Source organism: Megalops cyprinoides, chromosome 20, assembly GCF_013368585.1.
Source record: "Megalops cyprinoides isolate fMegCyp1 chromosome 20, fMegCyp1.pri, whole genome shotgun sequence".
NCBI lineage: Eukaryota > Metazoa > Chordata > Actinopteri > Elopiformes > Megalopidae > Megalops > Megalops cyprinoides.
In genome coordinates this window covers 3,159,950-3,186,929 of record NC_050602.1, presented here as the reverse complement: position 1 = coordinate 3,186,929, position 26,980 = coordinate 3,159,950, and the positions used below count along the sequence as shown (strand labels likewise).

General features: G+C 44.1%; 1 protein-coding gene across 2 annotated transcripts; it reads left to right on the top strand.

Moving 5' to 3' along the window:
• The first annotated feature begins 251 nt into the window (after positions 1 to 251).
• On the top strand, positions 252 to 26,980 carry LOC118795367 (protein FAM102B-like). Of its 2 annotated transcripts, none has more exons than XM_036553810.1 (11): positions 252 to 317; positions 10,880 to 11,000; positions 11,736 to 11,765; positions 12,796 to 12,912; positions 13,335 to 13,381; positions 19,376 to 19,479; positions 19,991 to 20,086; positions 21,182 to 21,407; positions 22,032 to 22,171; positions 24,090 to 24,153; positions 24,366 to 26,979. In XM_036553810.1, the coding sequence occupies exons 2-11, from the start codon at positions 10,884 to 10,886 to the stop codon at positions 24,406 to 24,408; spliced, it is 984 nt and encodes a 327-aa protein (XP_036409703.1). In that variant the 5' UTR covers positions 252 to 317; positions 10,880 to 10,883; the 3' UTR covers positions 24,409 to 26,979. The 2 variants fall into 2 exon arrangements, with proteins under 2 accessions (XP_036409703.1, XP_036409702.1); XM_036553809.1 differs by lacking the exon at positions 252 to 317 and adding an exon at positions 2,626 to 2,807 and having other exon boundaries at positions 24,366 to 26,980.

Genomic DNA, 26,980 nt, shown 5'->3' with positions numbered 1-26,980 from the left:
ACTAGCAACTACTTGCAGCGTGCATAAGGGAATCCAGTCTGCGACGCGAGGACGATAGTTTACAGTAGCTCGTTAATCCCTCCCTATTTGTTATCGGTTACACGGTAACCCTGTGAAATACTCGTTATCCGAAAACCAGAGCCTTTTTAGTATGGCCCTGTATTTTGCTATAAAATACACGGGTTCGTTGTGTTGAGGCGATCCTTGGAGGAAGAGGGTGGGACTAAAGCCCAGTATTGAAACGGAGAATTGCCTGTTTTGCGATGATATACCAAAGGCAGGTTACTGCGTTAAACCATGAAGATGTGCCCCGATTGGTAAACGACATATCCTTTATATTCCATTTTACCATCACAACGATGTCTGTTCTTTACAGGATTTACGGTATTCTGTTTGTATTTACAGTACAAGTAGCGAATTCAGTAACTTCCCCTTTTTTGTGGTTGTTGACGACGTGTTCATAGCTGTACGCAGGGGGAAACTTCTGAAACAAGGAGTGTTGCATTTCTTGCGCTCAGCCTTGCCTAGTGCGCACTTGAGTTGTCCCACGAGTGAAACACGGTGAATTATTTTAATTTATTGTGGTAAAACTCACTAATGAGTTGTCTCGCTCTGAACAAGCCTTTCGACGTCCATAATTGTTTTAAGACTTGAAACACTGATTGGTGAGAGGTTCGTTTGCAGATAGAATTCGTTTTATTTGTACTAGTACAGCCATTATCGACAGTCTGGTTGATAATGTTGCCGTACCTACTACCAACACTTTGTGCGACATGGGAAAACCTCCTGTTTTATTTTTCACGATTACTACTTATGTAAAGAATGGATTGCACACTGAGGGGGCATATTGTTTGGATCTTATACCACATTTCTCTTCCTTTTCTTGCTTGCAGTTTATGAGAGCAACACACACACATCAAGTCAGTAATTTTGAGATAGTGTGCATTGCGTGACCTGGGTCCCACCCCATTCTTAAATTAATCAATTTAAAAGCATACTAGCTAAAGGAAAAGGTTAAGACTGTACGACAAGTGCACATTTATATTTATTGCATTAACTAAGTTTTTTTAAAGAAAAAAAAATCTTATGTCATCGGCAAGTCACATTGGATTAAACTGACTGTAAAGCATTGACAATATCAACCTTTTTTCTTCAGTAAGTCTTTCGAAAAGCAGTCATTAATCTCTGTACATTCGGTTTTAACGGATTTGTTTGCCTTATGTCTTTGCTGAATTTGCGTCAGAGAAATCTCGCTAGAAATTGTTTTTAATGTGGATCGACATAAATTACAAGTTATGTCACACAATGCTGACCTGGTAGTAAAATGTCTACTTTTCCCCCATTTTGAAAAAGCGTGTAGTATTACTACATATCCACTAGGGGGGGGCCACGACCTTGATCATTGTACCACTAAGAATGACCCTCTTCTTTGTGTGTGGTGGTTGTATTGAAAATACGGTCTTAATGCACAACAGATTCATTTAGCACAACGATAACAAAGCATCGTCAAAATTTGACCCCAACTGTTACCACAAACTGTTTAGGCAAAATTTCTCAGCACGAGGATGTGATCTCTGAATATTCACTGAAGCAGAATCGCAAGTGTGCAGAGTCTTGGTAGTTCACTGTAATTTAGCGATACGCGTGCAGTGTTTCTGTTCGGTAAGTCTGCAAGGGTTTTCGTGACCAGTTCAGTTAAGATGACGAGTGTTGTGAAATAACTTGCTGGACCTTTTGCGAGGGCATTCGACTCTTCGTATTGTCGATAGCATGTAGTGCCGGCCACTAAACTCCTGCACCTCCCAGAGAAAGTCAACAATAAATTTGAATCACTTTGAATGCAAATTAATTATGCTGAATAGAATGTTTCACTATTTGTGACAAATGACCCGACTTTGACCTACTTCCTAAGCCTAAAGCTAAGCATGAATTGTTACCGTCTCAGTAATGCAGATGGTTTCTGTGACATGTAAATGTGTGCATGTTCAAAATGGTTTCATGTCAGTGTTGCTTATAATGTGTCTTTGTTGAGATTCAAGAACGACAGCTGTGCCTCCCGCAGGGGGTAGGGTGGAGAAAAAAATATGTCGCTTAGTCCAAATCGGGGTGATGTTAAAGATATTATCCAAACGTTTCCAAAATACAATTCTGAATATCCGCTATATGGTTGTAAGACTGATATTCGTACTTGTTTAATTCATAATTCTTCCCACTTGTATTATTTTATAATGTCGTTTTTTATGACTAGCGAGATAGTTAGCTCTAGTTACACTGGCATTTCTATTTCCCCAAAACATACTGCATCTCGACTTCCAAAACTTTAAACCAGCAAGCCACACTGAAGCACGTAACAATCAAACGTCATGCTCAACCTTTGGTTGTCATAAAATCTTTTTTTCCATTAAAATCATCGCTGTACACTCTTATTGGTGTAAAGTGGTCACATGTATCCTTTAGACCAATTGTAATCAAACGCAGAGAGTGTTCGTAGAATAGAGTATTCATTCCATGCTACAAAAAAGGACTTCTTCCGCTCTTTGCGTTGTCTAGTGCGAATAGGTACCTGATCATGGGGGTGTAAATGTTTCAACTCAATACTGACTGCTCTTGCTGCTGGGGGCTGACATTTCAAGGAAGCTGTCCACGCACAGATCGCAATAGATGGCTTTCATCATGATGAAGAAAAAGAAATTCAAGTTTAGAATTGATTTCGAGCTGGATGAGCTCTCCTCTGTTCCCTTTGTCAACGGTGTTCTGTTTTGTAAAGTCAGGCTTCTTGACGGTGGGTTTTCCGAGGAGTCGTCTCGGTAAGAAGACTGTTTTTAATTAGCTAGTATAGCTAGATCTTGCTAAACTGTGCTTTGTGTTTCTCTTGTAGGTGTGTTAGCTGAGTAAGTGTAGTTTTACAGCTAAAATTTAGAAAATAAGCCAACATTATGTAGACTATCATACGTACCTTAAGTTTTTCATAATTTAGCTAGACTGGATCTTCATAGCTGTTTTACATCAACGAATGGTTTTGGCAAAGCAAAGCTAACAAACAGTTAACCATACATCAGCTAGCTAGACTAGCTGACGTGTCTGAAGTTGCTTTTGAAGCTAATACTATAGCTTTATATAGCTAACTAATTTTGCATTAGCACCTAGTGGAAGGTGCGTTGTCATGGTAATTCCCAGGCGGCGCAGTAAATTTGCTGTTAGATTATAAGCAACAAAAGTAAAGATTATGATGTCCCTGAATGCTATTAAACCCTGTGCTATCTAGATTATCTTCTTGAAATTGAGATTGTGTAGCTAGCCAACGTCAGTTAAATTATGTTGTTAAATTCGTCCTTTGCGTGGAACTAAGTGATCTTGCGTGGTAGCTGTGTCAGGACCAGATCCGAATACCGGGGTAACGTTAGATCTCTGCATTATCAATCTGAAGAGGCCATGGGTCGCGTCCCTCTGTTGGAAAATGTGAACATTAAATATGTGACAGCCTAGGGAGACAGGGAGCCTAGACTAGACAGTGCTAATTACTTTGTATTTACGTTAGTGGAATGTTAGCATAACCTCTGAATAGTTCATTTTTAATTCTACATTATATCGAATGACTTCGTGTCACGGACTGGAGAAGCCATTACCTGCCAATTATGTGTATATTAGGCATTAAGTATTATAATCTATATAGACCTTCTATTTGTAGATCTCATTTTGTGTCAGGCTAGAGGTTTTTGAAGTAGTATGCTGGCGATTGTTACTTGAGGTCAACAAGTAGCTCACGGGGGGAAACAACTCCGTGATTTAAGGGATGATATGAAACTGCCAGCATCTTGTGATAGATTTGGGTCGATCGTGTGAGTGAGTTTTTGTGTTCCTGTCAGCTTGACTCCATAGTGACTTAGGTTCTCCTTTCAGCGGCAGAACTGGAGTAGCTACATCTACATTAGCGAGATTTTCAAGCGGATTTGTGTGCCCTCCTCGTCCTGAAGAATTGCAGTGTTTCGTTTTAAAATGAAAGCAAAATTAAGATAACTTTACAAAGGTCAAACATTAAAGCAAGCAATATTAAATAATTGAACAAAACAATCCCAGTATTATAAAATAAAATCAGTAAAATAATACAGATAGATCATCGATATTCTTATTTTTTTGTTGCGGACAGGGTGAGTGAATGCAGCACAGAGTCATGACTGACATTGAGAGACCTCGAATTTCATGCAATGCAGGGAGGTGGGGGTGGGCAGGGGTCCGGTGATTCAAACATGCGATCTTCGCTACGTGGAATATTAAAATATATGTGGTTAACAAAAGTGTACATATCTAATATGCGCAGTATTCAGTGGTAATAATATCGATTATTGACATTCTGGAGTTCTTTAGTTATTGGGTTCAAACCTTCTTTGATGTGGTTGTTGCGAGACAGACGTGGTTACACGAAGTCTGTATCCGTTGTGAAAGTCAAGTCTATGAACACGGAATGGATGATTGGATTATTTCCTCAATAAACGTTTTTGACTCAATTTGGTGTACGTATATCCGGATCCATATCTCGGTAAGTGTCTGCAGTTTGAGGTTGGGGAGGGAAGGCGGTTCTTCACTGTCTTTGCTTGTACAGATTGTAATATTTTTCAACGTGGCAGTAATTCATCGATCCGTACCACACAGTACTTACCACGTTGTTCACTTCTATGACTGTGCCAAAGAGATTTACAAGGCACTTTACGAGGATTAGGCATGAATCATTCTCCGAGTGTGATTGCTCATAGGGATTGCAGATTGATCGAAGCTCTCCCCCACATTGCAGCATGTTTGACAGAGACAGGTTCTTCCAGTCTTGTTGTTTCATGTCGAAATGCCAGCTGAGAGAGAAAGTGGAGCAGCAGGCATGCGTATGAGATGCCCTGCACCTGTTGGAATATATAAACTTGCCCTGCTCTAACACTCATTTTCCCCTTTTTGAAAGCATTCCTGAATGTGTTCTTCCATGACAATGCTGGGATGTTAGTCATAAGATTAATCAGAAAATTGTGTTTGGTCACCTGAAATTTAATCAAAATGTAAAAACAAAACAAAATGCAATCATATTATTTTCCTTAATACCTAGCTTGTCATAACTCTTGTGAATTTTTGGACGTGTTAATTGAGAATTCTTGTCGCAGATTGGCACTTAGGGCCATTTTCAGTGTGTGTATGCGTCAATGACATGATGTGCATTTTTTGTGTCCGAAACCATTATTTTCCTAAAAGATTAAATCAATATATGGAACATATCAAATAATTATACCATATCCCCTTTATGAGGAACCACTCTCATTTTATTGAGAGGAAATTCATTTTTGGAGTTTTTGTCACTCAGTGCAAAAATGTCAGGTGGTGCAATTGTCCAAACATACATTGTTGTTTATTTTGTAACCAACACTGATTGCTAGAGGTCATATCAGACTGAGTCAGCTGTGTTGCAAGTCTCTGTTTAAAATCCGTATTTTAGAACATTGATTTACTAAAAGCAGTAGCTTCTCGCAGCTGAGCTTCAGCCTTTGAGGTTGATCTTTAGCTGGCTTCTGTGGAGTGGTAATGCCAGACTTTTACTAATCTAATTGTAGCTGTTTTGTTGACTAGAACCTTGGTATGCGGTGCCTCTTAGACCTGATTGATAGAGGTCGGTGCTTAACCTTAGAAGTGTTCTTGAGGGGGGCCTGTGGTCAGTGGTTGGGTGCTGTCAGGGATGAGCGTAAACAAGACTGCACTAAACAGTGACATTTAGGCCTGCGTTAAAGTCTAGCAGAGATTAATGATTGGGGTCTTTGGTTCAATGGCTGCGATGTGGGCTTGTCCTTTCACAGTTCACTATGTCATTAATGACATCTGAGGTGGGGGCTAAGGTCCTGCTGCATGTGCTCTTGCCATGAATTCAGTTTATTATAACTTAAGACTTTCTGCTGGGTAGAAAAGAAGGGCTAAATCAGGAATATACAGTGTGAGTTTTGAAAACTGCAAGCAAGTATGCTGTCAGCATATCTGTCACATTAAATGAGCTTATCTTCAGAGTCTTACCTGACCCTCACCTTGAGTTTTGCAGTCAGTTGTCATACATTTCACTATCCACAATATGTAGGTTACTTTCTAAGCTAGCTATTTTGTTGCTAGCTTGCACTGTGGTTTGAACAGAGCAGAAGTCTGGCACTTACAAAATCTCCTGCTGTTTCCACGAAGCTGCTTGGCAATTTCTTTCCGTTTGGTGTGCTGCTTTTTCTGCCAAGCTGCCTGGCTATTTCTTTCCACTTTTTGTGCTGCTGTTTGTACCAGGCTGTCTGGCTATTTCTCTTTCCTTGCTGTGTTGCTGTTGTTTGTCAGTGGAAGTGTCCGCAGACACTGTCTCTTCAGGCAGTCTGTCTCTGTCTCTTCACCTGTCAGTTATTTATCTGTGTCAGTCACTTGTCACACTCTAGTTGGATGATGAGGTTGCTGTAACAGTCAGTCCTTAGTCAGCTAGCTCAGCCAATTTTTGCACACCTTTTCTTTTTTTCCTTGTATTTTTTGTTGTTTTTTTTTTGTTTTTTTTTAAATAATCAGTGCAATAGTTATTATCGTTGCTAGGTGTGACATCTTGTTCATGCAGCCAAATTCCGTCACTCTCTTAGCTCAGCTCTCTCCCATTCTGGTGTGAATCATTCCCTGTGGGTTCCTAAAGGAACTCCCATAAGCCAGGCTTACGTGGAGGGAGCGATGAGTCACAGACACCCTCCTCCAATCACATTCAGCTCCCGGAAGGCCTGCAGTGTATGTGTAAGTGTAAGGTCTGTTTTGTCATGCTGTGCTTGAGCAACAGCTAAACGAGTGGTCAGACTGATCTTTTATGCTATAGTGAGGGTATTTCGTCATGTCCGTTTGGTCCCTGCTTGTGTAGTTAAGTAGGTTAGCATGAGCAATGCTTTCTTCCCTTTGATCAGTGAATCAGCATTGATCCAGAAAAAAACATGACCTTGTGTTGTTGTGGGTCTTGACAGTACAAAGAATCTTATACAGTGTGTGAGTGATTCTTGGACCTTGTAAGTTAGTCAGGATAGGTGTGACTGAAGAAATTGAGAGAAAAGGAGAGAAAGTGTTCACAGGTGTTTGGAGCCGATACAAAGAGTAGCCCATGGCATTCTGGGAGGTGTAGGCATTGACTAGTGAGTGAAAAAATAATTATGTATAGGCTGGTGAAGCTGAAAATAACCATCTTTGTACCACATTTTGTTGATTCATGAAGTGTATTCCTGATTTATTCATACTAGAATGGCATAACTCACATGGATAAACACTCACTACATAGCATACAAAATGTAGTTGTATGTGGGTCCATAGGTATTGGTATGTGAAAACAGCATCGGACTGAAGCTCTGATTTCAGCTGTTTGGTGTTTGCAGATCGAAAAGTGAGGTGTCTGATGGGCATTGCAATTGATGTGGTGGAAATGCCAATCAAGCCAAATGGTACAAGGAGAAATATTGTAATTGATGATGCATGCTGAATATGATGGTAGTGTCCTGTTGTGAAACACTGCTGAGCCACGATTACATATTAAAGACAAAGTACGGCCAACACGGGACCATCCATTCTGTGTCAATGTCATCTGTCTGTCATCTGTCTGCGTTCATGAGTGAATGTAGTTGAACTGTCTTGGTAACAAATCTCTGGACAGCTATTTCCCCCTGAGGATGCCTGAGAAATATGTGTTCCTCTTTTTTGCTACTGTGTCAAGAGGAATTTCCCTTGAGATGACTCTCAAGAATAATGAAATGCCAGTCTTGTGTGTCCACTCTGTTGATGAGTCAGCCTGTGGAAGAAGCAACCATCGTCTCTGCATGCTGTCCTCTTAACCAACTCAGCTCAGGATCAGAAAGCTAATCTTGCCATTGCAACCTTGCACATTGAAAAAAAAAACTACCCAAGATACCAAACGACCCATTCGTTCTGTGTACATAACAGGACATTTGCGGGCAGGCTATTTTCCCCTAAGCGTGAAAAATTGAGAAAGTTGGGTTCCCGATGGTTTTCTGTAAATTCGTTGGTAAGGTTAGGCCAAACTGCAGTGGCTTTTATAAAATGAGAGGTCAGAAGGTCAGGCTCAGCTGTGTTGATCTGGGGGAAGTGTATAGTGGGAGTTTTGGCTGTTTTATGTACTTTCCCACACACCCTCTGGTTGCACAGTTTTACGTTATATACCCCTGCTGGGGACCTTGCTGGGCCTGGTTAGCTTTGAGTTCTAGGGAATAGGGAAGGCCTTCGACAGCTGGACAACAGGATAACAGAGTCCATAAGGCTGTAAAACCCAGAGGCTTATAGTTTGTCTCATCATCAGATACCCTCTTGATTTCCCGTGGTGCCCCACTTCAGATGAAACCAATCCGAAGAAGAGAATAGGAAGGCAGTAGGGTAGTCCATTATTTCATTTGAACTGCTCATGTTTTTTAGTCATTTGAAAGAAGAGGGAAGAGCTTGTGGGTGTAGCGGAAGAGTTTGTACGTAAAAGGTTAATTAGGCTTGGGTTCATATTATGTGTATTGTTTGTCTTATACTTTGTTTCAGGCTTTATTTAAATTGTGTGGAGGCGTCATTTTCTCTGCTGAGGAAAAGAAAAGCCATTTTCTGTTTTCATTGTGTAAGCTGCAGACTATGCAACGTAATTTTTCTGCTGCCAGCTCTATGTCTGATGCAGAAATGTGTGGCTTGTTAAATAAATTCCCACTTTCTTATGGTAGTTGATGTGTGGTGACCCTCTGGCACAAAATAGCGGCCTGTATCAGACTGGAGTTGGATGGAGGTTGGAACTTGTAGCCTTTCCCACTCCTAAAAGTGCATTGAGACATATGAAAGTGATGGAGGGACCTGTATGAATGCAGTTTATTGTCAGCATTTGTCCCCTCAGGCGGCTTCTCTCAGAAGGATGTGCTCGGTATTTATCTTCCTGTCACCATAGTGTCTGTCACTCGGGCCAAAACTGAGCACTTCTCATTGATCATTCACGGATGTGATGACAGTAAGGACGCTAGTGTGTCATACAGAGGCGAGCGCACAGCCCACCATACTTTTGGCATTCTGTTGGGTTCAGCAGTGGGCGCAACGGGGTTGATATGACCAAAACATTGAGCACCATCATGTTATTGTTTGTAGCGTTTAATGTGCTGCACAGGGCTGATACAAACCTCAAACCAGGAGAAGTGTAACCCCTGGCCCAAGGCTTCCCTGAACACATAAAGAGTGAGCATATCTGCTAACAATGCTGGCGCTGAGGGGGCTAGCCCAGTGTCCGCAAGCATTCTCCAGCAAGGTGTTCCCGGTGGAGGAAATTTGTGAATGTTTTTTTAACGTATATGGAATATATATATACACATACGAGTATAGGTCTTCTTTGACATGTGAATTTCACATTTTGTTGTGTGCCGACTTGATTGGATTTGGGGCATTTCCTCTCACAGAAAAAAATGTACTAAATCAGTTCCTTGTGATGGTTGGGCCTCCCAAAAAAAAAGAAGTGATTCATCTGTTTTTGTCGACAGGCAGCATATTTTTCAGCTTGCATAATTATTTGTCACTGTTATTGCACCGTTTGCAGACTCACAGTCTGCTGTGTTGTTTTATTATGTTGCTATGGTGTCATAGCATGTATCTTTCATTCAGGCTTAAAAGTTTTTTTTGTCCGTTATGAAGGTGTGACTTTTAAGTCCCATGAGACACAGGAACATTTTCCTAAAGTAACGCTCTCCTTTTGAGCAACTGTTGCTGTCTTAACAGCCAAAAACAAGTGTAACAGAGTTGGATTTGGAGACTTTTGTCAGGTCCCTAATGATACAGTTAAGAGACTGTGTCATACAGAGGTTTCATTTAATTCCAGGGTAGCTTCACTTTTGAAGTGTGACCAGCGGTGTTTCCGAGGGGTGTGAACAGATGGATGATTCCGCAAGTTGAGGAGGCTCTTTTAAGTCTGGGTCATAATGGAGTTTCTTGGTTCCAGGAAACCACCAGTCACTGTAAGACTTTAGTCAGAAATGTTATTTTTCTGTGATGATACAGAGATGTGATTAAAAGGCTTTGCCGTTTGTGTCTTTGTTGTTTGTTTATGGGTTACTTAGCGGACTTGCTAAATGCTAGCCGGGCTGGACTGGGACCGACCTTGTTAAGTGAACAGTATTTATTGTCTCCAGATGGCCGCGTTTCCTGCAGTGTTGCTTTTCCCCCTCGTTCCCCCCAGTGCTGACACACGAGCCGTCCGCGGCAGCGCTGTGCTGCCGGGAAAGGGGTGGAGGGGTGTGCTCTGCTCAGAAAATGGCTTTTTGGCTCACGCGTCCCTCGAGGAAGCCCCTCGCAGCGGTGCTAGAGCATCACCGTCCCACCGGGGAGTCTGGTCTGCCCCAGATTTTTAACCAGATTTCAGCATTACATTAACCAGACACCAGTTTAACCTCCATTCAATGCAGGCCTGCTCAAAGAAATGAGAAGTTTTTCACTGAAGCTTTGGTTGCTGTGATTTAGATTTTTTTGGCTTAAGTTCATCTGTGAACTGGAGGTTAAACTAGTAGGAGCTCCTTATGTTTGTAGTTACCGAGGGTGATTATTTGACCAGATGAGGTCAGATAACATGAGATTTATCTGTGGTTGAGTGTTTATGCAGGAGGTTCTGTGATCTGTTACAACATCATGCGTTTGCTTTTCTTGCATAGTGTACATTAGACATGTTACTCTAGACATATTTGCTGAAGCAGTTCAGGTTAAGCATCTTGCTCCAGGGTACAACAGCAGCAGCCCACTTGGGAATTGAACCCACAACCTTCTGGTTACCATCTAAGCTCCTCAGACACTCCTCAATTGGTAATGATCACAATGCTAATGCTCCTCCTCCTCCTGTTCACAGAGAGATGGTCCAGGCCAACTGCGTGCGCTGGAGGAAGAAGTTCTCCTTCCTGTGTAAGATGAGCGCCAGCGCCAGCACAGGAATGCTGGACCCCTGTGTGTGCCGGGTTTCCGTGCGCAAGGTACCGTTTGCAGCTCAGAGATGGAAACTACCATCCCAATACAAAGCAGTTTCAGCCATTCTGGCTCTTATGAGAAGCAGGTTAGCTTGCCACCAGTGGACAGCTATCATTCCCCTGTACACTACCCTGCATCTTGCAAAACTCAGAATGACTCACACTGCTAAGCAGTGCCTCTTACCATCCATCCAACATTCCTGTTTGATGTTTTTACAGACACTTTTACTAGTATTATCTTCAGAGCCTGTTGCACATACAACTTAAATGTCAGTTTTTAAAGATTAAGAGTCACTAATGATCAACATTTTTGAGTCTATTTAGTTTATCCACTTTGTAAAAAAATGTTTTGCTTTTACATGTTATGATTGGTGTGTGCTGAAAGAGGCAAAAAAGTTGAGCAAATACTAAAAAAATTGTTTAAAAATAATGTTTAAAGGGAAGTACAAACATTAACAGTTGAATGAAAGGCCCAGATCCAGTCTCAGTCTGTTAGATTTAATCTAACCACAGTATGCTTTGGACTTAACAAATGGATGCAAATGGTGCTTGCTCATTGCATGCAGAGCTTTAAGAATATGTTGATCGCCAAATTTACAGATAATGTTAAAGAAATGGAAAAACGGTCAATACTCCTTTAAGTTCACTGAAACGAACAGAGAGCATTGTAGTTAGATTAATTTTGGGCTTCAGTTGACATGTGTTGTACCTAATGACCATTTACTTGTGTCTTGTCGCCAGGAGCTGAAAGGCGGGAAGACATATGCAAAGGTAACAGCTCCAAGCTCCTCCGTCTTTTCTTTTTCTTTGTTTTTAACCTTGTTTACTCCTCGTTATCAGCGAAATGCTGACTTCCTGCCTGGGACAGGCAGTTCTGGGTACCAAGGCCACCGATATGACACAGTGGATGCTTTGTCTGAGGAGTGAATTATTGACTATTTGGACAAGGCATGGCGTGCTGTTTGTCCAGCTGAACCCGAGTGATAAGACTGGAAAAATAATTGCAACTTAAGTAGATTGCATCCACCCACCCAAGCAAATAACTTCTGTTTTCATAGCTGTAGCAAATCATTTGTCCATACAGATACAGTTGTTCTGTAGGTACATGAACTGAGGTGAGTGATAAAAAACAAAACATTTAGAACAAACAGGTCAAAAAGCTCAGTTTTTCAAGGTCTCTGTTAGTGAAGTTTGTTCCACTTTGAGCACAGGCTGATTGCTATGGCTCGGGTTTGATCCCAACCTTGTCATCAGCCTTGAATGACTGGGAGCTCACTGTGGTGGAACAGATTGGCTTGGTTCTGCTGGGGACAGCCTGGGTAGTTAGGCCAGTGTTTCTATGTCTCACCTCTCTTGGGCATGCTGTGGTTTGCTGGGCACCTGAAATCTGCTCAGATGATGTTTGCAGAATAGCGGCTGTCCCCCACTTGGTGCCCACTTCACTGTGGTGCACTGCGTGACTTGCAGTGTGAAGTACAGCTGTGTGTGATTATATTGTAGGATTGTGCTCATATCTCTTCAGCACTCCTGCCCTGAGTGTAGAACTGGCCACAGTGAGACAAGTCTAGTATACAGTTGGCAACTCCAAAAAGCACAGTGTTTAGAATAATAAAGGAATAATAATAGTAAAGGATAATAAAGGAGTTTCCTGTCCATGCTTATGTTACAAGAAAGTCCATGAACACATTCTTAAGTGAAGGTGGTAAATCCTTAAATATATATTTTTATATATTGTTTACTTTTTTGGATAGAAGGGCACTGCATCCTTGTGACACGGACGTCACTTTGTCTCCTTGCACAGCTAGGCTTTGCTGACCTAAACCTAGCGGAGTTCGCGGGTTCTGGGAGCACCACACGCAGGTGCCTGCTGGAGGGTTACGACACCAAGAACATGCGGCAGGACAACTCCATACTCAAGGTAAGGGAGAGGCTCCCAGAATCCCCAGGAGCCGGGGTGTGTGTTGCGGCACATTTTTGGCTGAGCGTAGATGGGCGGTAACTGTGAGAAATGAAGGGAGCGGCCCATGGTTTTGGGCGACAGACATGTCAAAGCCCAGGAGTGTGTATGAAAGGTGAGTGTGAGCACGTCACGTACTGTGAATGTGCTGTACCAAGACACATTGCTCCTGTGAGGTGATCTGTATGTGAAAAGGGCGATGCTTCGATCAGTGCCAGGCATTAATCTTTACCTGATGAAGACTTGACACGAGTCTAACATCATCCTTTTCATGGTTTAATACATTTTCAGGAGGACAGACAATGCCAAAATTCATTTTTTGACTTAAGGTGTAGGTCAGATAACATAAACAGTGTTTTCATCCCCTTCTTTTCCCGTTTCAGGTAGTGATCAGTACACAGCTGATGTCAGGAGACCCTTGCTTTAAAGCGTAAGTAGGCCTTCAATTTCGCTCACAGGCTAGTGTGTGAGAGAAGTGTCTGCATAAAGTATGCATTCAGTTTGTGCGTCGTACCTGCTCTGTGCACTCAGTAGGCCACATTCAGAATGTAGCAGCTGTTCATCTAATGCAGTCTTTCTGCGAGTCCTCCCCACCCCTCTGGCCGGATGTATCTGATTTGGAGCTGCACAAGGTCTGACTGCATTCAGACTTCCTGCATGTGAGACTACCTTGCAGGAAGCCTAAAGGCCAGACAGTTTCCTTTACCTCTGAGCCATTGAGGCGCAATCAGCCGTTTGCTGTCAAACACCCGACACATTTTTATTCACATATACAGTGGTGTCCAAAAGTCTGAGACCACATTGAAAATCTCTAATATTTTTACGTAAACCTGGAAATAAACAGAAAGTTTGAGGATTCAGAAACATTTAAACACAAGAGAAGTTATGTCATGTAAAATGAAGAAGAAATATTTAAGATTATGCGCTATTTCTAGGTCAGCAGTCAAATTTAAGCAAATTTGGGTCATTGTCCAACTTAACTCTGTACACTTAACACTTAACTTTGTACAAAAGGTCAGATTTCCTTGAGTTGTATCCTTTCCATTGAAGCATGCATTCAGATGACACTCAAGTGGATTTGATGTACTCACCAGAGGCTCGTTCAAGTAACTCAACTTGCAGCCAGTGTTCACCTGTTATAAATATGGCTGTGCCTCAAGTTTCCAGCAGATCATTGCTTACTAAGTAGCATTGTGATAGTGGGTAAAATGGTATCAGACCTAAGTGAAAGTGTCAGAAGTCAAATTGTTATTCTGAGCAAAGAGGGGCTTGCTCAGTGTCAAATCATGGCTAGACTAAAGGTTTCTAAGGGGGCAGTGCATGGAACTCTGAAAGGCTTTGCAGAAACTGTATCAGTTGTATCCAAAGCATGATCAGGCAGGCCAAAATTGACCACACCATCCCAAGATCAATACATCAAGCTTAGTTCCCTGAGAGATAGAAAAGTAACTTCATCACAGATACAGAATTTGCTAAATAAAGAACCCAAGACTCCAATCAGCAAAAGTACTGTCAAAAGAAAGCTGTCTTGTAATGGTCTCAGAGGATGTGTAGCAGTTTCTAAACCACTTCTCAGGAGGGGAAACAAGGCCAAACGCTTGGGGTAGGCTAAGAAATACCAGCATTTCACAGTGGATGACTGGAAAAAGTCCTATTTACTGATGAATCCAAATTTGAGATTTATGACAGTAACAGAAGGGTGTATGTAAGGAGACGAACAGGAGAGAGAATGATACTGCAGTGTACTAAACTGACAGTGAAACGTGGTGGGAATATTCAAGTCTGCGGGTGTTTTGCCTACTCTGGAGTTAGACACCTGCACCGAATTGACTACACCCTGACCAAGGAGAAGTACCATTCCATTCTTCAGAGACAGCAGGATGATGACCCCAAGCATACCTCAAAGCTTTGCAAGAACTACTTGAAGACCAAAGAAGACCAAGGAGTCCTGACTGTCATGGATTTTCCTCCACAGGCACCTGACCTCAACCCCATTGAACATTTATGGGGGCACTTGAAGACTGAGAAAGCAAAGCATTCTGTGACATCACCAGAAGCTCTTTGGAACATTGTGAAATCATGCTGGGAAAACATGGGTCATCAAGTTTTGCACAAACCTGTAGAGTCCATGCCAGCTCGAGTGCATGCTGTCATTAAAGCAAAAGGGGGACATACCAAATACTAAATTATTCTCAAATTCATGTACATTTTTCAAAGATTCAACTTTTCACTCAAATTGTTAAGCTGATATTATCATTTGTAATGAAAAAATAGTATTACATTTGAAACAAATGCAAAATAGAAGTATTTTAACTAGTGGTCTCAGATTTTTGGACCCCACTGTGTATTCTGATCTGTTATGTATCGTGTATTGTCAATGACATTTCCTTCTAAGTGTTTAGTAGATTTTTTTTTATTATATGTAGTCAAAGTGGCAGTAAAGATGTCTGTCTGAAGTTCTTTGAAGTTCTTTGAAAACAGACATTTGACCAAGGCTTTTTGATTTGTTCTGATTAAATGCTTCACGTTCTGATAATTTCACAGACTTAATGAGCACTGACATTATGTTGCTGAATGAGTTTTCAGGACATAACATACAAAAACTTGGAGAAGTTCTACACTCATCTGGACTCAAAGCAAGTTGTTCTGTGTGTGTAAAGATGGCCTCCCCTGAGCAGTGCAGTTTGTCTGATTGGTAACCTGCAGCGGTATCTGCAGCTTCTGCGTTACTCCCAAGCTTTCATTGAAGCACGGTCACAAGATGTCACCCTCAATTCTAACGCAAATTTCCAGAATCGAGCACCATTAACTTCATCTGAGGCGCGAAAGCCATCAGAGACTGCCTGGCTGTTCTAAACAGAAATGAGATCGTGTCCTGAATTTGAAAAAAGCATGTCTTTTTTTAGAAGCTGGAGACTAAGGGATGGTTTCCTGCACGGCCCCTGTTTGGTGAGTCACGCTTCTGTACGTCACCCAGCTTGACAGACAGTTTTGGGTGCTGCAGCGTTGCATATCCGTGGGTCACACTTTCAGGCATGAGCAGACAAGGAGGGCATTTGGCAATGCTGTCGATCCTGTCTGACCCTGTTCAAATCCAGCAGGGTTTGCAGTCTGACATTCTCAGACAGAGGCTGTGTTAACCATTTGTAACCTTGAGTAAGAGTGACATACCGACATATGCTTTCTTTTATACAGTATGAGCCATTATATCAGCCTGTTTCATCTCTCAAAGCTACAGAAAGTCTTTGAGCTCTTGGTATGCAGTGGTAGAATAAGTGTCTCACAGATAAGCATGCAGGAGTCCAGCTAATCCAGTTGCTTCCATAGAAATTTGGGCACAAGGTTGTTGTTTTTTTTTAAATTATCGGGAGCCGTTGACTCTGCATTCCACGTGCTCCTACTCCTGGAGGAGATGAGGTCACGTGACCTTCAAGGCACACCCTCCTGTTTTCCTTTGAACACAGAAGAGCCTCTAAGGACGTTGCAGAGGAAGAACACAGCCAAAGTGAAAGCGGAAGTATGTGATTGCACCTTGGGAGGTCCTGTGACATGAATGAACTCATCTGATTAGATGTTCCAAGGATTTAAACAAGCCATGGGAGGCGTGGCTTTCGGAACTCTTGACCAGGAGTTCAGTTTCAAACACTGGTTGGCTCATTGATATCTTGTATAGAGCAGACCTAGATGCTTCGTAAATGTTTAGTTGTGAAAGAGGCGCTCCTTGGAGGTCACTTCCTGTCTTGGCTCAGATTGGGAATTCCTGCACTGTTGCAACGGAGCTGCCTTGCACTTGATTGCTGGCTGGCGTTCGACCCGGCGGAGCGTGGTTGGGAGGGGAAGGGGGGTCTGCGGAGTGTGTGGAGGAGACACAGCTGGAGTTCATACACTTGGCATCGCTCAGCGAGTTTAGGCTGAGGGAAACAAGCCTCCTCTCACAGAGACTGACACAGTCCACCGGACATGCTGACCCCTGGTTTAAAGATCAACCAGCCGCTGTTTGTCAAGAGACCTGCCAGGCATTGATTAGGAGGAATCTTAATTAAACACAAATGATTAATCACAATAAATGATTTGTATTTCCTATAGACAAGATGACTTTCCATGGGTCAAATGTTAAATGTTAGTGGGGGCCAAGTATTTTATTTTTTTCTTTTCTGTCTTCAAGACAGTGACGTTAATGTTCTATGAATGAGCTGAAGCAATCATTTCACGAAAAATGACCACATACAGTACAAACACATCTAGTTAACTTTTTTCACTGCAGTTTATAAGCCACTTGGTTGTAGGGCAGGGAACTATGTATTCTGTTGGTTTTATATGCTTTGTGGAACAAGAAAAGCCTATGAGAATGATGCTAGTTTGATTATAGATTGCAATCATTATTTGGTTCTTGAACAAAGCAACTTTACTCATTTAAGATGTTCTTGAATACTGTGTGCAGGTCTGTGACAGAGCAGTTCTTTGAATGTCATTGGGGTTGCAGATAAATGTGTTTGATTAGAGTGTGACTCCCCCTGAGCATTGGCCAGGAAGAAAGAGAGCTGTCGTGCATAAGGTACTCGCTGTCGAAGCGGCAGCTTGCTGTGGCAGCGGCAGGAGGAGACTTTGGCGGCTGGCATCTTCGGGGGGGTTGATGTGCTGTCACGCAGGTTCTGTTTCCTCTTCAGCATCGGTCAGGGAGCTTGCCTGCATCCACCCATGGTTGTGACGTAACACGCAGGGGAAAGCCCACACTCTCCCGCTGTCGCCTCCGTAGCAATTGCATGCAGCTGCTTGTGATTCATACACCCTCCCTCATGTTCCAGAGCCCTGAGCCGCCGATTTTGATTACATCCCTCAATAGAGAGACCCATTGCACAGACTATTCTGTAATGGGCAACTACGGCCTGACTTTGAGGGACATTCGAGCGGACGCTACTATCAAAAGGTTGCGCCACAGATAGGACACAGATTTTCTCAGAAGCCCCCAGGAATTAGAGTCTTGACTAGAGTTTGCTGACTATAAACAGAAGTGCCTCTCAGAGTTCTCAAAATGCCAAAAACAAGTACTGTACTGAGGGGATCTAGTACTCTGTCTGTGCGCTGTGTCGTGTCTCTCCAGACTGGTACCGCAGGTTCATGGCACTTCATTTTAAATTAACAAGAATATTTGTGCTTCACTCTGAAGGCAGTATTGAGAGCAGCCTGGTTTGGAGTTCTTCCCATTCTGCCAAGCTTAATGTGACAAGCATGGAGATAAACTGAGGGAGGGAATCTGCTCATGAATATAAATGTGCCTGAGTGACAGATGTGACAGACTGCTGGAGTAGCAGGTCCTGCCACTTGGTCAGCAGCCTCAAAAGAGCTGTAGTTTACCTCACATTAATTGTCCTAAGTCTGTCTGTCTAATTGGAGCTTTGAATTAACTATCCTGAAAGTCAGTGGCCAACCAAATTGTGTGCTTGAGTTATATTCTCAGGGAACAGCCTTCAATGGTAGCTGGTAGCTGTGTTTGCACAGGGGCAGTGCTGTCTCCTCCTCTGATGCATTTCTGTGTTGCGTGCTGTGAAGTCCTAACCGCATCTCTGTATGTTGCACGGCGTGCTCTTATCTGCAAGGCAAACCACAAGCCTAAGCGCAGAGCCAAGGGACGGGTGAACACGCAGCAGAGAGAGGCCTCTCTTTGAAGTGCTTGTTTGTTTTGCACACTTTCGAATGTCTCCGCTTCAGCACCAGGAAGTGAGTGCAATATGCAGCCAGTCACAGTCAGCCCAGTTAAAAGTCTCTGTGGCATTGAGCAGCCAGCATTGCATTGTGTAGTGGTTTGCCCTTTTGAGCAGGGAGGTGCAGTGAAGGCGGAATTGGGCTGCATAGCTGCGGTGGTACAGCCGTCTGGCACACCGTTGCTTGCGTGCCAACAGGTGGCGAGTGCTGACCGGTTCACTGCGGCAGGTGGAGCTGATGCACTGGCCCATAGTGGGTGGAGCAGCCGTGTGACTTTGCAGACACACAGTGGGGGCAGAAAGGGGTAGGGGGTGTGTGAAAATCAGCAGCTGCTTTTGATCAGAGTGAAGGTATGAGTAGGGGGTTTGGAGAGGGAGGCTCCGTGACCCCTTTAATGGGCAGATCCACTATACAGTGAGCTGTATGAGCTAACCCAAAGGCTTTACTTTCCGCTGGTCTGACTGGTTTATAGCGTTGAGCCACTTTAAGGTTCGCGGGGCTTCACTCTTGCATGAGATGCAGACGCACTGCAGGTTTGATGGCCCTGTGTCAGAAAGGGGAAGTTGCCACAAGGTTGGACATGCTCTCTTGTACGGCCATACACTCACTTTTCGTTGTGCTCCTTGTGCTGTGGTGGGATTATCGGGTAATTGGGTTAAAGTGGAGTCGTGTCAGCAATGTATCATTTCGGCACCCTTGTCACCCCTTGCTTGTTCTTCAGGCCCCCCTCCACTGCCACGTACATCGGGATCCAGGGGGATGCCGAACGCCTCCATGAAGACCGAAAGGGAGGTGACTCGCACGGACCAGCTCAGAGCGTATCAGGTTTGTCCTTTCTTCCTGGCACGAGAACATTTAAACACTCATAAAACTAACTGATACTGCTGTGATCTCCATGTGTTGGTGTTGGTTAAGTGAATTTCCCTTACAATGTTAATCAGCATTTGCATGGAATTCCATATTTCACATCTCTTTCTCAGATGTTGTGGCTTAGAATGTACTTCATCTAATGCAAGATATAAGATGAGTAGGCTTACATAGCTCCAGTGAGTGTGTTACCTTCAAAACGTGTTTTTTTTTTTTTTTTTGGTTTTTGACAGCCATTGCGATCATGTTTCTTCCCTATGTCACAGACTGATATTTGCTTTATCTCCACTCCTAGGAGACTAGGGAAGGAGCACATGGTACTAAATATGGGAATTGACTTGACTGTAGCCAACTTGACCGTTCATGTGTAACTAAAAAATTGATCGCTGGGCTGCTTTGAGCCATCAGTATGGGAGAATAGCGCACCCTAGTGGCTGGTGTCCACCGTTCTCCCCCTGTGTTCCTGCAGAGCCTCCAGGGAAGTGCGCCTCTGTGCCGGAAGACCTGGGAGTTTGTGGCCACTCCAGAACCTCCAGCTATGCCAGCCAGCAGTCCAAAGTGTCCGGTATGCTGCACCCGAACCCCGTGCACTCCCATCCCGAGGCCCTCCGCATTTGCATTGCGACTGATTGCGAGTCTGTCCCAGAAACCTGCCCTGCTTGCCTCATATCTGGACGTGCCTTCATGTACGGCCTTGAGTCAGACTTGTCGCTCTCGTATTGGATCGGGGGTCTCGGATTTACGCCATCGTTCTGCCGTTAAACCCTTGGAACACCCCCCTGGCCAGCAGGCTCCTCCAGTTACACTGCTGTGATTCGATTATCTTCTCCAACAGTCCTCCCATTAAAGAGATTTGTGTCCCCTTCAGCTGGAGGCTGTTGTCCTCTAGAATAGGGCTCAATAATGGGGGGCTCTCATCAGTGGCATCACCAGCCAGTTACATCCAGACATTTCTCATAGGGTTGGGAAGCAGGAAAGGTATAGGCAAACTGAAGATAAAAGAGGAGCACCGCACTCTCCTTCTCATGGGACTGCGGAGGGGAGAGCCTGACGCTTAGGTCTGAAGGAGCCCCCATAATTTTTGCTCCAGGCATTTTCCACGAAATAAAGAAATCTGCCATGGATGTTCAAGGCGAAGGGGCTGGGGGCTGGCATTTTGAGTGGGCGGACTCTTTTTGGTTCGAGAGGTTTGGGGGAAGGGTGTTTTGTGTTTCATTAATGCAGAGTTTCTGCTGCGCTGTAGATAAGAATAGCTCAGGAGCGTGTGGGTGTCCTCATCCAGTCTGTGCTAAAGAGAACAGGATTCTGCCCACGACATAAGGCAGGGAATCCACTAATGCATATTATATCATCAGCATATGAATCAGACCCTTGTATCATGTGAATCTATGGGACTGTTTCCCAAACAGTGGATGGTGAACTGAAGTAGGGAAGGGAAGGGTTAAAGTGTAAGTGACACACTTCATTCACTCATGATGTATTTGGAGGGGGCAGCTGTCAATACACATGTGATAAACACAGATATCAGTACTGCAGTATGGAAGTTTTTCTGCTACTCCTGTTGTGGTCATAGCTTTATGCATACATATATATACATATATATATATAAATGTGTGTGTGTGTGTGTGCGTGTGTTTATAATGGTTCCGGCTCTTTGCAGGATACAGCACGGGACACTCCCGCTCCTCCAGCTTATCAGAGCTGACTCTGACTCATAGGAGGAACACCTCCGTGGACAGCGCCTCCACCGGCATCGCCAGCATCCTAGAACCCAGCGAGGACAGAGAGCCCAGGACAGGGCTCCCTACCGCTGTTGTCTGTGCTAGCATCCCGGGGCACCTAGGCACCCCCGTCAAGAGTGCCTCATCGTCAGAACGACTCAGCAGGTGACTCCCGGCGGAAGGAAGGATTTAGAGTTTGACTTTGTCCACAGATGCAGAGGCTGCCGTTAAATGTAAAGATTAAGCGTAATTGTTCGATGGCTGCCTGAGTCCAGCAGGGTGGACAGTGCTGGACAGGCACTGAACAACTTCAGCACACAGCAGCCATTAAAAACCTTCACAGTCATTAAAATGTCCCTCCTCCTACAGGAAAGAACAGCTAAGTCATTCACTAAGGGCAAGTGGATGTAGGAAAGGGTCTGCTGAAAATGCTGATCCTGGATCAGTGTGAAGTGATGAGAGACTTGGCTCGTTCTGCCTGAGTTCTCCTCACTGTGTGGCGTTTGAAAGACTCTCACAGATATTCTGCATCTGGCATGGAAGAGAGGGCAGCTTTTATGGCGTTAAGCCTTGCAGCTCCCGCCCTGAAAAACTGAGTTACTGCACTGCTGTCTCAGAAAGGCCAGTGAGAGGTCGCGTTTCCCAAATGTAATTTGCTACCTTTTGCCTATTTGTCTGTGTTGAAACTTGAGATGAGCATGTCCATTTATAGCCTGTTTATTGAGGGCCAGAGACGGGGAGGCGTGATTGGCTGGAAGGGCCGGTTGATAATTGATGGTGTCTCCTCAGGCATGCAGTGAAGCAGCAGGACTCGGTGGAGTCGCAGCTGAAGCGGGTCGATGCCACGCGGGTGGACGCCGATGACATTGTGGAAAAGATCTTGCAGAGTCAGGACTTCACGCACAGCTTGCTGGACTCCAGCGCTGAAGGTAGGGAGCAGGGGGGAGAGGCTGCCAGTATCACAGCGCAATGGCAGAGTGACACAGCACAGCACAGGAAGGATTAATGCAGTTGCACAGCAAGGTACAGGAGGAAGGAGTAATGCAGTAACACAGTAAGGTACAGGATGGAGTAATGCAGTAACACAGTAAGGTGCAGGATGGAGTAATGCAGTAACACAGTAAGGTACAGGAGGAAAGAGTAATGCAGTAACACAGTAAGGTACAGGATGGAGTAATGCAGTAACACGGTACGGTACGGGATGGAGTAATGCAGTCACACAGTAAGGTGCAGGATGGAGTAATGCAGTAACACGGTAAGGTACAGGATGGAGTAATGCAGTAACACAGTAAGGTACAGGAGGAAAGAGTAATGCAGTAACACAGTAAGGTACAGGATGGAGTAATGCAGTAACGCAGTAAGGTTCAGGAGGAAAGAGTAATGCAGTAACACGGTAAGGTACAGGATGGAGTAATGCAGTAACGCAGTAAGGTTCAGGAGGAAAGAGTAATGCAGTAACACGGTACGGTCCGGGATGGAGTAATGCAGCAACACAGTAAGGTACAGGATGGAGTAATGCAGTAACACAGTAAGGTGCAGGATGGAATAATGCAGTAACACAGTAAGGTACAGGAGGAAAGAGTAATGCAGTAACACGGTAAGGTACAGGAGGAAAGAGTAATGCAGTAACACGGTAAGGTACAGGATGGAGGAATGCAGTTACACAGTAAGGTACAGGATGGAGGAATGCAATAACACAGTAAGGTACAGGATGGAGGAATGCAATAACACAGTAAGGTGCAGGATGGAGTAATGCAGCAACACAGTAAGGTACAGGATGGAGTAATGCAGTAACACAGTAAGGTGCAGGATGGAGTAATGCAGTAACACAGTAAGGTACAGGATGGAGTAATGCAGTAACACAGTAAGGTACAGGAGGAAAGAGTAATGCAGTAACACAGTAAGGTACAGGAGGAAAGAGTAATGCAGTAACACATCAGAGGTGTATTGTGTAATTGTGTAACATGAGAGCAAGGAGAATACACAAGAGCATTTTATTGAAGTAGGTATATGAATACAGTGTACTAGAAGACTAAAGTAGGTATATGAGGAGAGTGTAACACTAAAGTAAGTACATGAAGCTAGAGTAACCCCAGAGTAAAGTAGGTACATGAGACCAGAGTAATCATAGAGTAAAATAGGTATATTAGAATAGAGTAACCTCAGAGTAAAGGGATCAGAGGAGGGTATCTGTATCTTGGTGAGTGCTTAAGGCACTGGAAGCTGCAGAGTAAGCCCACTCACACAGCCCTGATAACACCAATGCTGTGGGTGTAGGCTGGCAGGCAGTGCTAACGAGCTTTTCTCCCACTCACGGCGTACATGGGCACAGATTTAATGCTACTGTCACATTGGATCACTTCAAGCAAGCTCCATGCTATATATCAAACAACACTGAACACAACACCAGGCCATATCCAGTAACACTGAGCAGGATATCATCCTTACTTTTTACAGTTAGCCCTGATCCTTTTGTTCCCTCAGTAAGCTCAAACATGCTGGGTGTGTTTGTCTCCCATTCACTCCTGTGTGGGGTGAATCACATGAATGTTGGACCAGTAAGCTATTTTAATTAACCACGTTAAAAAACCCGAACCTTCAATTTCCTGAGGTCAGATGTCCTCCCCCGCGCACAACACTGTAAAGACTCACATATTTTTAAATTGCTTAGCAACCAGCCTTTCCTGGTTTACAACAGCATTGGTGTGAACTCCCCAACCTGTTCAAAGGGTGACCGTAAACGTCTTCGAGGAGTGAGAGTGATTGTGATTGAGTGGTGACAGTGACTGTGTTTGACGGGTGGCAGTGACCATGTTTAAGGGGTGTCTTTGTTGCTCTTCTCTGCAGAGGAGGGCCTGCGACTGTTTGTTGGTCCTGGGGGAAGCACCGCCCTCGGCAGCCAACACACCAGGTGTGTATCACGCCTATACAATAACATATCTTTCTTTGTATCATACCTTTACAATAGCACACCCTTCTGTGTATGACATCCATACAATATCACTGCTTTTAGTTCACATCCATAATAGACCACACTGCTTGTAGTATATACACACAATAATTCACTGCCAAAAAGGCTCTCTGGAGGCTGATGTAAGTATATCTTATGTTCCTGTGCTGCAGGGTTGTGGCGGGGTCATACGAGCAGGTGGTGATAAAGCGTTAGTGGCAGAGATGTCAGCGCTGAGGCCGGACGGGTAGGACGGGCAGGACGAGCAGACACATCTCACCTCATTCCAGCAGGACATTTCATCACGGTGGGGGTCGGCATTTTGGCGAATCGGTACCCGTTTTTACCCAGAAGACTTGCTGGCGAGCCAGGCTTTGGACGAGTGAGTCTCGAGTGACGTGGCACGCCAAGAAACTGATGAAGACCAGAGCCTGAGGCGCCCTGTAGACTGCGTTTAGAGTCCTTGGACTCCCCGTAAATGAGGTGGACACTGTGTCCTGCTAATTCCTCCTCGACTTCACGTAAACGCCTTTGGCCGTTTCAGGTGGCCGTCCACCTGGGGTTTCACCTCTCTCCCTGTTGCGCCTGCGACCTGTCGCGTGCTGCTGGCCGGCTTTCACCCGTTTCCCACAGGCTGGCCCTGGATCGGAGATGTGCCGGTGCAGTAATCTGGTTGAAGTGAACTGCAGAACCGCACCCTCTGGAAAACGGAAGCATTTCGTTCATTGAGCAACCAGAAGAGGGCATGGAAGAGCCTCCACCGGGAACACTGATTGGCTCAAGGTGACGGTTTCGGAAAGAGGTCCTAAAATGCGAACAGGCCTCTGTTGATCCCGGGATCTGGATAAAACATGCTCAGCCAGTGGGCCTTGGAGCAGGCCCCGCCCCTCAGGAGACAAAAAAGACCAGTATGCTACCACTTCCCAATCCATTTCCACTTTTACAGTGGACTGAGATGTGACAGACCACTTCCATTACTTTCCTTCCACTGGGCATAAAATAACCTATCAACATGGAACAAATCTTTCACACCACAACATCTGTCTGAATATGTTCTTTCTCACACAGACACATATCAAGAGTTTATTTTGCAGAATGTTTTACTTCGATACTGTAACACACAGCAGATAGTGATACTGATGTAGATATATGTATGCAGAAGAGTAGAAACTCAACAATCCTAAAGCAGATGTGTTGTGTGGTTTCCGATGAAAGGAAGTGAGCCCTGAATCATAAAGGATATGACGGATATTCCTGCCAAGTATGGTGTACAGCTGATATTTCATGTTGCTCATACCACTATAAAATGCCATGTGGTACATATACCAATGTTTTTTTAAGTGAAGATGTTTTTAGTGTCTTGTTAAATGAGTTGAACCTCTGAATGTGCTGATAATGAACAAAACCAGGAGAGAAGGCTCCTTTATCTAAGTGCAATATGTCATATACCTGTCCGTGTGTGTGTGTGTGTGTGTGTGTGTGTGAGAGTGAGTGTTTTTTCCTGCCAACACCATTGTCCTGTGGAATCTCTTTATGGGGCCCATGGTTCGAAAGCGTAGACGACAGCTTTTAGTGGTACCTCATCAGCCTCTCAATTTCCCCATGGCTTCTGAACGTCCACGGTAATAAATGTCTTGAGTGCTTTAGCCTTTTAAGATGCCGGTGTCTCGTTCAGTGTTCGCTAGCTAGCTCACACAGAAAAACCCAGCTCTCCCTGCTGTTACTGCTGAATGGAAAAACCTACACCCTCACTAACCGACAGCACACCCCACACACAAACAAAGGCACCCCTGCAGGACGGAGGTGTGGAGGTTGTATTAATTTATGCTCCCCAAAAAGTTGAAGCTAATCCTATACACACAGAGGCTCTGAAATTAATTCATCCATTACAGGACACTGGTGAGGCCCTCCACTAGTCCAGCTAGTAGCACTCTGGCTGCTCTGCTGCAGAGGCTCCGAAGGTGTAAACTCCAGCATACAGAGCCATTGCTCAGTGTTTTGTACTTCTTTACACTGTCAGTTGGACAGAGCTGTGTAGTGATGCTCATTGTTTTTCCCTATCCTCAGTGAACCACACCTGTGCCATTTTGCTGCGTACCTCTAGGCAGGTACACTGTATGTTGTAATGCACATAAGAATTTAGCGAAGGCTTCAAGTCTAGGTCTTACAAAATGATTAGCTGTTTATGTGCAGGCAAATGAGGCAACCAAATATGATCTTTAGTTGATATGATCGTTAGGGATCTGAAATTTTTAGATTGGACAACTGCCTTGTCAAATCCCAGAATGCCTTGCTCCCATTAGGTCATTGGTAGCACATACCCTAGAAGTGACATATGCTGTCCCATGAGCTGGTTTCCTGCTCATGGGTATAATTTACATCACGAACAGCTTGAGAAACAAATTGTTTTACATGTATTGTTTTTGGGAAACATTATAGATGTTTTCCTAAAATGCATTTTTCACTAGGGGTGCTTCTAACATGCATGTTGACAGCTCACACGTACAGAATAGCCCTTTCCCCCTGCAGACAGAGCTCAGGGAGCCTGAGAGTTCTTAAACGCAGCTGTATCCCACCTGAAACTATCACTAAACTACATGAGCTTTAGAAACTTCCAGCCACTCTTTCTCAAGGTGATGTTTTGCACATAAAAAGTGTCACAGATTGTTTGGTGAGACTCAGACACCTGTGTTTTAGGAGTACACATGGTTTTTGATTGTCATGCTGTGCTTTCCTGTCCAACAGTGTTTGAGATCAACGGAGTCAGGAACTTTGGCTTTGTTCAATC